The 13117-nt window shown below is 38.1% G+C and overlaps 1 protein-coding gene across 1 annotated transcript in view; it reads left to right on the top strand.

Annotated features, from left to right (window-relative positions):
* MALRD1 (MAM and LDL receptor class A domain containing 1) overlaps positions 1-13117 on the top strand; it is a 592374-nt gene that overhangs the window by 549893 nt on the left and 29364 nt on the right. Inside the window, 2 exon segments of the mRNA XM_032621667.1 lie at positions 12448-12527; positions 12621-12717. Coding sequence (XP_032477558.1) covers positions 12448-12527; positions 12621-12717 — 177 coding nt within the window.

Genomic DNA, 13117 nt, shown 5'->3' with positions numbered 1-13117 from the left:
TGACACCAGAATAAAGACGTACAAATTCTATAATAGGGCAGTGCCAAGAAAAGGAGGCTTATTGCCTTAAAATGTAGCCCATTAGTCAACCAGTTCAGCCCATGCCAGAGACCCAGTGATCATCTTTTCAGGGCTTTACTCTTAACACCTAGAAAGCTAAGAAGAACCAAATGTAGAGGAAAGATGCTAATATAAAAGACAGATAAAACTAATAAATCAAAAGATTCAAGTAGAAAAATGGAATTCATATGAAACAGAAACAGTGTGGGGAATCTAAAGAAAAATGTTTAATTCTGTTTAATGTGCTCAGAGAGTTAGGAAGTATATTATACTCGGTGTCTATAAAAAATAGAGAAAAAAGAGCCTAAAGAAATCTAAAGTATCTCTCAGAATTTTAAAACATTAATAAAAATGTTGGCAGATAAAGGCAGAGAATTCTCCTAAAAAGTAGAATATAAAGACAAAGAACATATGTGATAAAAATAAGAAAATTTAAGGATCAATTCAGAAGGTTAGTATCTAAAAAGTAAGAGTTTCAGAAAGAAAGAACAGAGAAAATAAAGTAGGAAGAGAATTGTGAAAGAAATAGTGCAAAAACTTCCCCAGACTGATGAAGTGTCAGGTACAGTGAGTGAAAAAAGAACCCTACAAAGACTGTCCATGGGGGAAGTTCAGAAAACCTGGGAATGACAACACTCTCCATGAATGTAACAGTTCACATACAAAGAATGAGGGATAATCCGAGAAACACTGGAAACTAGAAGAGAATGGAGGGAAGACAATACATCTTCTGGCTTATTTATTAGATAACATGATTTTCAAAACTGAGTTCCAAACTAAAAATTGAATATGAGTGTTGTATTTCAAACAAAAGATCTCAAAAAATGAACATCCCAGGCTTTGCTGGTGGCGCAGTCGTTGGGAGTCCGCCTGCCGATGCAGGGGACACGGGTTTGAGCCCCGGTCCGGGAAGATCCCACATGCCCCAGAGCGGCTGGGCCCGTGAGCCATGGCCACTGAGCCTGCGCGTCCGGAGCCTGTTCTCCGCAATGGGAGAGGCCACAACAGTGAGAGGCCCGAGTACCGAAAAAAAAAAAAAAAAAATGAACATCCCACCTAGTCTGTGCCCTAACAAAATGAAGGAGGAAACCGAGGAAGAGGAGGAAATGGGATCCAGGACACCGGGGTGATATTCAAGAGAAGTCCCAGAAAAGTCCCTGGAAAGCAGGTCTAGAGAATAAGCAGTCCAGGTTGGCCCAAAGAATCAACCCAAAGGGGACTTCGGAAGTCTCCAAAAGAAATAGTGTCTTAATAGTCTGATATTCTAATCTAGTGGAAAATTGTATTAAGAAGTTGTTGGAGAGTTTAAGAATCAGCCAGAAAGCCTAGAAAACTTAGCAAATTAAAATAAATTGGATAATTAGCTCCAGGAAAAAAGCAAAAAATCAAAAAAAGTAAACGGATGGTTAATTTTCGTACACTATTGGCTCAGCAGTTAACAGCAATATTTATGTAGTAATAATATTATAAACTCTGAATATGGATTTAATTATATGGAGTGGTGGAGGGAGGGCTCTAAGAGGCAGTGAGCAAGGAGCTGCTGGTTTTATAACACAATGAAATTTTTAGCTATAACAATAAAATAGATAAATCAAAACCACCACATATGTGTATCATTAATAAAAATAGAGGTTCACACTAGAAGAAACAGTTAAGGAGATTGAAAGTATTTGTCTTAGAAGCTTAAGACTTTTAGTGCAACTTGAGTTTTTGAACCATATGCATGCAATACTGTAATGAAAATATAAATATAACAAATTCCCCCGGATCACACACACACACACACACACACACACACACACACACACACACTCACACTCACTCACTAACCCTAACCGTAACCCTGTTTGAGGTCATATTTATGACCTCAAATGAGCACTCAGCACTGCTTGAACATGCTGTTATATGTTTCTAGATTGAGTGCTTTTTGAGTCAGAAATTACTCCAGTTTCATGCATTTTCCTCTCTTCCTCAAGCCTCCCACCCCAAAGTACCATCACTGCCAATTAATTACCCTCAAATTTCTTTATAAGATTTGTTAGCAGAGAACTCCCAAGTCTTTCCATCAGCAAATGACCCATTCTTATCCATATTCTATCTCAGAAAAGACCCTGTTCCCCATGGGCTCTGGAGCCCATTCCTTCTCGCACCCCAAGAATTTCATCACCCCCTCTCTCTTTATCAGACAGCAACCTCTCCATATCTACTGAATTATCAACAAACATGCTCTCTAGCTATACCCTTAAAATAAAGAAGACAACACAGCCCTCACTTGTTCCCACTTGCTATCCCAGCTCCCAATAAATCCATCTTATCCTCTTCAAAGTGTTGTCCACGCTCAGTGTCTCCAACTTGGTCCTTCCATTGGCACTGCAACCTCTCTAATTCCACCATAAACGTAGTTACTGATGTATTTGCTTATTGTCTTTCTCTACACCCCCCTCCCTCGATAAAATGTACACTTTGTGAGGGCAGGACTTTGGCTTTTATGCTGCTATCCCAACACTTTGGGCATAGCACCTGGCCCTCAATAAATATCTTCAAACAAATGAATTAAGTATCAAATCTTTGTTTCAAAACAACACAATGATTTTTAAAAAGATGTTTTAGTGCATAATATATGGTACACAATATTGGACATACAGCGTGACAATTACTTGAATACTTTTAAAAAAACATTTGATTTAATACAAATATGCAATGCAAATCAAGTGAAAAGACATACTTAATTATTTTGCACTAATCTATGTTTATATTATATATATATATAAATATAACATCCTACAAACATAGTTAAATATTTAGTAACATAATCACAACCAATACATGCTACATGTCAGTTCTAATTGCTTAAAAATTCCATTTTTAGTGCATGTTTATTTCCTTGCAAATGTAGTAAGGTGCTCAGAAATCATTTAAACTATATATATAGTTTTTAAATTTAACGGGAAATGCTTATTGCTCTGTAGATGGGGTGTCACAAAATCGTCTAATATCGGGATTTATTGTAACAGAAACTGCTGAAACCTAAGGAGAGATGAGGCAACATCTCTTTGGTAAAGATCTGTCAGCATCACCAGCTTGTTCTTGCCCTGACTTTTTCTTTTTTCCAATTTCTTTCTCCTGCTATGTACCTAGAATATCCCAAGCCAGGTGGTTAACGACCTATTATCCTTAAAATTTATGAGATTTTCACAAGGTGAAATAGCCTTTAACAGAGTCATTTTTCTTCCGTTGCCAGCTGCACCACCCTATTCTTATTTAGAGATTCTGCCCACAGAGGTGGTCATCCAGAGCTCCATCCTCACCAGGTGTTACACATGAAGGACCATCATTCTTCATTATGTCTAAGGGTGTGAAGTTTTAAGAGATCATCACATACTCTAACAACAAAGATATATAAACAATGGAAATATATGTCTTTGTGTAATAATTTTTTTCTGTATTGTATTTGGGGATTTTTGCACATCTTTGAGTGAGATCGATCTATGATTTTGTGGGTGTGCTATACTTGATTTATGTAGCAGAGATATGTAACTTTATGGCACAAATTAGTTAACCTTTCTTTTTTATATGTTTAGAAAGGAATTCGAAGGGAATTAGAAATTTTATAAATTTCTAATTACAAATCTTATAAAGAAATTTGAGGGTAAGTAATTGGCAGAGATAATTAGCTAGGAATTATCTGTTTATTAAACATTTGAGAGAATTCACCAGTAAATTGATCTAAACCAGGAAATATGTTAGGAGATTTTTCATTAATAACAAAACGGTTCTATTGTTATTATCCATTTTCTATGTTTAGAAGAGCTTATATAACATGAGGATTATTAATTCATTAACAACTTGAGAAAATTCATCAGTATAGTGATTTAGAGGTAGAAACTCTATTGAAAGGAGCCTGTGGATAATTTAGAACAATAGGTTCTTCTGCTATTTTTACTTCTCTCTCACAGGGTCCTCTGCTTCTTGTACAGATTGATTTGCCTTTTACCCATGAGTTAAAAAATCTTACAGCACAATGTACTCTTATATTCAGATTGTTGGTAATTTATTTAGGGTTTTGGCATCTATAAGTGACATTGCTCCCAGGTTTTCTTCTGTGCATAATATTTTTTGAGGTTCTGTTACCAGACAAGCATTAGATCTCTGAAGTAAATTGGGTAGCTTTTTATTCTCTGAAATGGCACATAAAGCATGAGAATTACCTTTTCTAGAAACTTGGAGAGGACAAAGCCGCCAAATAGCCTGGTCTTGAAGCAGTTTTTAAGGCTTTTTCAATATCATATGTGTTATTGAACTACTATAGATTTCTACTGCTTACCTTAATTATATAATTTATAGTATCCTTGCAAAATCATTCATTTCGTTGAGGTTTTCAAGTTTCTGTTTATAGAGCTTAGTATATAAATATGTATGTATATACATATAATACATAAATAAATTTATTTTATATACATTATATATAATCTATATATATTTACATATTAACATTTACACTTACAAATATATGTTAAATATACATACATGTATAATATATACGCTTGTGTGAGCATGTGTGCATTAAATTTGAATAGTAACAAGTGCCATGAAGCAAAATCATTAGGGTGAGCAGGTTGCTAGGAAGGGACGGGGAAGGGATGATGGCAGTGATGTATTTCAGATAAACTTGCTGATTAAGGCCTCTCTGAGAAGGTGTAATTTGAGTCAAGATCACAATTCCATGGAAGTTCAAGCTATTCCAAGATTTGGGCACACTGCTTAACTGTCAGGAAAAGCAGAAAACAGGAAGTCCCCGAGGCAAGAACAAGCTTAGCGTGTTTAGGGAAGAGCAGTACCAGACAACATGTGGTCTAATAGATTCCAATGCACCTAGAACAAGGCCTAGCATACAGAAGGTATTCAATAATTACTCACTGAACAAAGAGTGCAGGGTTTAGACATTTTTCTCAGTTGACTGGAAAGTCATTAGAAGATTCTTTGTTTTGTACTGAGCAAGTAGAGGGCCTTGTTACTTCACCAGAAGGTCAAAGTGAGTCCTAAACACCCGTGGATTCTCACCCTGGGCTTTGTGAGTACTCTGGTTAGTGGACGTTCCTTCCAGAGGCTGACAATTCATTGTTTATTCTTTCTAATTTTCAGCCTTACCATCTTGTGTGTTTTCGTATGTATTTCAGTGCACATATATTCAATGAAGGAGAGAAAACAAGAAGAAAGACTTGCTGGAATTAAGTCACAATCTATGTTTTAAAGGAAAATTCTTTCACACTTCATAGGATGACAGGAGAAAAAGTTCAGAAACCTATTTCTTGCTAGTTTACGCTCCACAGCAAAAACTTAATGCCTTTTTCATCTTTATCTCAGAACGAGACTGGTTTCTATTGACTTGCAGCCATTTTCAGTTGCCCAGTTTGTGAATTATTTAGTTTCTTTGCTATTCTTTCCCCCTTCCATCCAACTCCAGGGAAATAATACTTCATAACAGTTGAGAAAAAAAGCAGACGTGAGAAGCTCAAAACATCAATTTTGGGAGTTTTCTGGGGGATTTTAGTGTCACATCAGCTATCTGTATGAGCAAAAGGGGAAAAGAAGGACAATTTTTATCTGCTTTATTTCTTCTCTGAAGTAGTTAAAGTTGTTTCTATTGTAATAGTTTGAAATAACATGAATGTGCCTCCTCCCTACCTTTGCAATTCTGTGCAACTTGACTACCAATCCAAGTGGACATTGCAGTAAAAGCCACACAGGAGCATGCGATTTGTATTTTCAAGTAATCATCCCCTAAGGACAAAACGTGATCATATATACGCTGCTTTTTTGTTAGGAAATGGAATATAGTAAGAATTTTATAGGGGCTTCCCTGGTGGCGCAGTGGTTGAGAGCCCGCCTACCGATGCAGGGGACACGGGTTCGTGCCCCGGTCCGGGAGGATCCCACATGCCGCGGAGCGGCTGGGCCCGTGAGCCATGGCCGCTGGGCCTGCGCGTCTGGAGCCTGTGCTCCGCAGCGGGAGGGGCCACAACAGTGAGAGGCCCACGTACCGCAAAAAAAAAAAAAAAAAAAAAAGAATTTTATAAATATTCATATGGTGCGATGACAAGAACATAGGTGAAGCAGTTTCGAGAACCTGAATTCTAGTCCCATTAGGGGCTACCTCAATTGTCCCACTCCCCTTCTTCTGGCACAGGCTCAGCCTAGGGATCAGAAAGCATTCGGTCTGAGCTGATGCTTTCATGCAAAGTTGGGATGGCACTACTTCCTCCCCCTTGGAGTACTTCCGATGGGTAGAAACCACAGAGGATGGGGCGGGGCGGGATGGGGGGTAGAAATGTTCATCACAGGCAGCAAGCATCCTAAACACCTGCTCTTCCTTCCCCTCCCTGTATAACTGGCTCAAGAGCCTCCAGGCATATTCAGATGTAAAAATGCTTTTTAAATGGCATAATTAATAAGTCATGAAAATAGAAGCTGTGGCAATGTCTTTTCACTGCTCCCTAAGTCTTACTGTTGCTCAGGCAGGGATGGAGACAGGGCAGTTGTCAGATGCCAGCTCCCTGGAGGGCCAGTATGTTGGGTCAGGGAATGGTCAGGACCATGATTTACACCAGAAAGCAAGAGGCTGGGTATCAAAGAGCCTGACATAGATAACACTTTACAGTTAGCAATGTACTTTCACATGCATTGTTTTATTTAATTCTCCTACACATCTTGTTAGGTGAGTTGTAATTCTTACTGTTTATAAATAGGAAACTGAAGTGATTTGACTCTCCTAAAGCCACATAGCTAGAAAGTGGCAGAGTCTAGCCTGAAACCCAGGTGCCCTGACTCTCATTACTTACTCTTTTCCAAGCTCTACATCTGCCTCCCCTACACCTAGATGTTTCCAGGGTAAAGCTTAATGTGATAAATGGGAGTTTTCAGACCATGAGGATCACGAATATCTCCACTGTTTCTCTCCTAACATACAAAAATTGCGAGGTTGACTGCTATTATAAACAACTATATTCCAACTTTAGGAAGACCATGGGAAGCAAAACCATGTAGTGAACAGAGCACCACGCGAGAGCCAAAGAGATGTAGTTTAAAGTCTAGTTCAGAGTGTATCTCTGGTGACTTACTGCTCAACCACTCTGGGCCTTTATTTCCTCAACTATGAAATGGGGTAATAGCTCTTATCTTGTAACATTAGTGTTCCACAAGTAATACATTAAAGCATTTAGAATATTGTTTAGCACGCAGCAGGTGTTCAATTCAATCTCTATGGGGCTTAGTATATTGTAGTTTTCTGAAGCATGAATGTCATTGTAGGATGACATTGTAGAATGTCATCTTGGTTTCTATAAACAAAAATGATATTCATGGGCTTCCCTGGTGGCGCAGTGGTTGAGAGTCCGCCTGCCGATGCAGGGGACGCGGGTTCGTGCCCCGGTCCGGGAGGATCCCACATGCCGCGGAGCGGCTGGGCCCGTGAGCCATGGCCGCTGAGCCTGTGCGTCCGGAGCCTGTGCTCCGCAACGGGAGAGGCCACGACAGTGAGAGGCCCGCGTACCGCAAAAAAAAAAAAATGATATTCATGATTTTAATAATCATAACGTGTTGCTGTAAACATGCCTAATAAAAAGAAAAACAAGTCTACTGCTCTAATGCTAAATGCTAAATCTAATCTGGACTGTATTCAAACTGCATGCTCCTTCTGGAGGGATTTGCCTTCTACAGGCATAAAAAACTGTAAAATTAGAGTAAGTATGGCTGAAAAAATATACTGCAGTAAAGAACTGGGAAATCTAGAGGTCAGTTTAGCATCCCATTAATAATCTGAATATAACTCAAACTTATCTCTCGAAATCCCATCAGTCATAGATGATTTCTATATACTTAGATGACCATTTTTCTCTGAAACATTGTTGTACAATACGTACATAAATGTGTAATGCTTTGGAATAAATATAACTTAATATATCACCTGTTCCATTCATGTCTAGTTGAGATTGCACATTTTTTCACTTTCTGGCTCTGGAAAAATAGTTTCTTGAAGCTATTGTTTTCATCTTCTTCTTTAGCACTTTTCTTTACCTTTCTTATACTTCATATATTTTATTTTCTGCTTTGTCTCTTATTTATTTTTAAATGTGTTTTTTATCTCCCAAGTTTATGCTCCTACAAATTCTCAAGCATGTCTTGCCCATCCTTTTTATATCTAGCAGACTACCTTGTACATAGTAGACATTCAATAAATACTTTATGAATAAGGGATTATTGATTTAATGAGGAGAACTTCAGGGATCAAAATGCAAGAGTAGGAAAACTGGTTTTGTGTGTGTGCTCATAATAGAAGACCAACTCAAACTGGCTCAAACAATTAAAGAATTTATTGGCTCATGTATCTAAAACGTCTAAACCCAGAGCAGGCTTGAAACAGGAATGGATTGGAAAGTTTTCAATGCCATTAAGGTTGTTCCTCCATTTCTCCATGATTTCCTAGGCTTGTCTCCCTGTTTGTTTTAGCCTCAGGCTTGCTTTTGTAGCAGAATGGTAGCTCCACAGGGCTAAACTCTTCCTTTTTCACCTCAGAGTTGGGCAGAGGATATTTCTTACCACAAATATCCATCAATATGTACCCACTGGTGACAAAATTCTTACTGGACAAACTTATGTCCATGTCTCTCTATGAACCAATCACTGTTGATTAGGAACGCATTGGACAGGGTCCTGAGGCAAAAGGCTACACCAAGGAAAATGAGATTAACTCTAGAGGTCAGGTTGTGGTTCCCTCCCAACCAAACCATAGACATGCTTATGATTTGGTGGAGGGAAGGGAAGGAGTGTGGGTGGTTAAATGAATCTGGGAGATAATTACGTGGTAGTGTGAACTTCCACCGTTCTAAAAATAAGGCTGAAATTCTCCAGTGTTATACTTACACTCATCAGGTATATGAAATAAGTGATAAAACACACAGCCTCAGATTAGCTCAGAATAAATCAAATTTTCCTCAAAAGCTTTTTCTTATGGGTGCTTTCTGAATAAAAACAAGTCATTTTCTTCCCTTTTGTCAAGTTATCAGTTAATTTTTTTTCACTAAACCGATTCTTATGACTCATTATGAAAAAGAAGACCTCCAACATAATTTCATCACATCTAACATTGCTTTCTTCTTGACATTAAAACAAAACGAACATGCATTCTAATTTAGACTGAGGTATCCTTGTCTTTAGCACAAATATTATAAAATGTTTATCGTTCTTATGGATCCCTTTGGATTGCACAATAGGTGGAATCACCATTGCTTTCGATCTTGTTTAATCATAAACTAGCTAAAACATTACCTAAAAAGGGCTATCTAGTCCTTAATTGTCAAGCAAATAAGGTGACTCTCATTGCCCCATTCTTTTAGGGACCTCACTCTTGGCACCAATTATGCAGCACTCCCCACACCCACCTGACTCTAACAGCCACCCAGCTGTGCCTGGAATGGCCACTGGGACTGGTCTCCTCTGGTTGGCTGGCGTCCGCTTAGCCAAAGCACACCCAGTTCTTCCCAATATCTCATCCACTTACCCTATCTGATTTCTCCCCACAAGAGCCTTCGCCCTTCACCCCCAACAACTATAATATTACCCAACACGCTACTACTAAAAACAACAATCTTTGCGTTATCTCTTCAGGAAAAGTCAGTCTCTTGTTTTTCCTTTGGTATGCTAATATTGCTGATTTGCTAAGGAGAAATAAATAGTTGAGTGAAATATCTACGCTTCCCTACCCAGATTGCCTGTGAAAAGTAATAGAGCAGATGACTGGCCTTTTCTTTTTAAAACGTCTCAATGATCTTTAATAGAGATCTGTGGTCACCTTGGAGGAGATGAGTCCCCCAAACTGTAGGGCAGACAGGACAGGATGCTCAATTTTCATTTCTAGCTTGCAGTCCTCAGGGAGATGGGACCAGAGAAATTCCTTTCACTGCCATTACTCAAAGCGAAAGGAACTTCAGCATGCCAATTCTAGCATACCATCACTACAGGTCTCCGTGTTCCAAGACAAAGATTGAGGACCCACCCCATTCAGGAAGATTTTAAGGGAGTCCAGGTAAAATGTGAAGGACTTACATGCAGATTCACATTACCAACCTGAGAACTGATAAGGAATACATACTACGGTTTATGAGAATAAAAAACAAATACTCCAATCTTAAACATTCTAATTTATTTTCACTTGAAAGTCAGAGGCATCAAAAACAATCAAATTATCTTAAATTTCTACTTTTTAAAGAGTATTTACTAAGGAAAGAAGACATTCTTATGGGCCTCCTTGAACCACTAAGCTTTTTTTTTTAATCAGAGAGCAAAGGTAAGGGAGAACAGAAAGTTTAGTTGGTTAACGAATGAGATCTCGTGTTAATCTTATTTTATTTTACTTTTTTACATCTTTATTGGAGTATAATTGCTTTACAGTGGTGTGTTTCTGCTTTATAACAAAGTGAATCAGTTATACATATACATATGTTCCCATATCTCTTTCCTCTTACGTCTCCCTCCTCCCACCCTCCCAATCCCACCCCTCTAGGTGGTCACTAAGCACCGAGCTGATCTCCCTGTGCTATGCGGCTGCTTCCCACTAGCTATCTATTTTACGTTTGGTAGTGTATATATGTCCGTGCCACTCTCTCGCTTTGTCACAGCTTACCCTTCCCCCTCCCCATATCCTCAAGTCCATTCTCTAGTAGGTCTCTCTCTTTATTCCTGTCTTACCCCTAGGTTCTTCATGACATTTTTTTCTTAAATTCCATATATATGTGTTAGAATATGGTATTTGTCTTTCTCTTTCTGACTTAACTTCACTCTGTATGACAGACTCTAGGTCCATCCACCTCATTACAAATAGATCAATTTCATTTCTTTTTATGGCTGAGTAATATTCCATTGTATATTTGTGCCACATCTTCTTTATCCATTCATCTGTCGATGGACACTTAGGTTGTTTCCATCTCCTGGCTATTGTAAATAAAGCTGCAATGAACATTTTGGTACATGACTTTTTGAATTATGGTTTTCTCAGGGTATATACCCAGTAGAGGGATTGCTGGGTCATATGGCAGTTCTATTTGTAGTTTTTTAAGGAACCTCCATACTGTTCTCCATAGTGGCTGTACCAATTTGCATTCCCACCAGCAGTGCAAGAGTGTTTCCTTTTCTCCACACCCTCTCCAGCATTTATTGCTCCTAGATTTTTTGATGATGGCCATTCTGACTGGTGTGAGGTGATATCTCATTGTAGTTTTGATTTGCATTTCTCTAATGATTAATGATGTTGAGCATTCTTTCATGTGTTTGTTGGCAGTCTGTATATCTTCTTTGGAGACACTAAGCTTTTTATATTTAGAGAATCTATTGCTTTTTTGAAGAAATTGCTATTGGTCATTCAGATTTTCAAATTCAAAAGAGAGACTGAGAAAAAAAAATATTAACTGTGTGCTGAAGAAGCATTGCTTCTAACACACCACTTTTAAGCACACACATTCAAAAGCTAGTTTTTAATCCTATTTTACAGCATGTACCATGAATTTGGCAGGAAATTCAACCAAACCCTTCTTAACTTGTATCCTGTTATTTCTGGTAGACAAGAATGTATACCTAAGCTTTCACACTCATATGCAAACACATTCCACCAGAGAAATTCTGGCACATTCACTGCTTAGAAATAAACCTCGTCTCCCTTTGAGGCGCAAACTAGTCTCCAATTCTGAACTTTCTGAAGGCCATCCATAACAGAGGACATGTCCCTAGTGTTACAAGTTTCATCACGTATGTCGCTAAATATAGCAGAGGTAGTGAAATCCTCTAGGACTGATGGTATATCCAGTTTGATCCTTAACCTGATTCCAAATCCATGAACTTGAAGGATCATCCCCTTGTAACGAGAAATAAAAATACTCTCTGATTTATATTTATGTTAATCTATAATTTGAATATTCTCTATTGGTATCTGAAAGAACTGAAATCCATTCACTGTTGAAAAATGTGTAGCTTTTGAGTTTGAGACAAATGAAAAAGTAAATTAATATTGGACACTGGTGAAAATTGAAGTCAATTTTTGAAAGCAAGAAATTAGCCTTGTTCTCACCTTACAGATAAAGAAATCAAGTCCCCACCTTACAGATAAAGTTAAGAAGGGAATAAATATTTTTTAAAAATCATCTTACACAATAATGTGAAAAGAATACAATTTAATTATCTTTTTGCTTTGGTTTAACATTTTTGGTTTCATATCAAAGTTACCCACATTCCTGGTATCTCATTGTTTATTGACATTCATCATTTTATTCCATGACAATACCGCTAACATATGTTTCCACTTCCTTTTTTGCCAACTATTACATTTTATCTCATTTCCAGATGTGGACAAGGATGGAAGGGAAATCGTTGCCATGTCAAGGTTAACCCTCCCATTGCTGATTTCACGGACACTCAGAACAGTAGGTTACATTGTGCCCACAGTCACTTGAGTTTTGGAGTCTCTAATATTTTTCACTGAATATTTACATTTTTTCATTGGTTTGAAATTGCAGATATATGGACCCTCCTGGGTATTGGATTAGCTTTCCTGACGACTCATATAACAGTAGCGGTCTTGTGTTTTCTTGCCAAGAGAAAAGTACCAGTAAGGTAAGTGATGCCTTTGATTGCTGTGGCAGACCGATTTTCTGAAACATTTCATTTGCTATATTTTCCTTTCACCCCATATTACATACTGGCAACTTTAGTTTTCCATACTTTATGGATTTACTTTTCTGAGTAGAAAGCAAGAGCTACTTAATGATAATCACTCTTGTTTTAAATAAAAAGCATTAAGTTTACTTTTCCAATTCTGTTAGGAACATTTTTGATGACACCAGAAAACAGAATCTGACATTCTCCCCAAATTAAAACGGCATGAGGCTCTGGAGGTCCCACTTTCTGGTAGTGCCCGGGGAAGGCAGCAGAACTGCCAAAGGGATCCTTTCTTGACTTGCTTAGGGAGGCTGGCTCTAAGCACCAGTGTTCCAGACCAAGACTCCCATGTTCT

The sequence above is a fragment of the Phocoena sinus genome, chromosome 2, assembly GCF_008692025.1.
Source record: "Phocoena sinus isolate mPhoSin1 chromosome 2, mPhoSin1.pri, whole genome shotgun sequence".
NCBI classification, from domain to species: domain Eukaryota; kingdom Metazoa; phylum Chordata; class Mammalia; order Artiodactyla; family Phocoenidae; genus Phocoena; species Phocoena sinus.
This window is presented reverse-complemented; position numbering and strand designations above follow the sequence as displayed.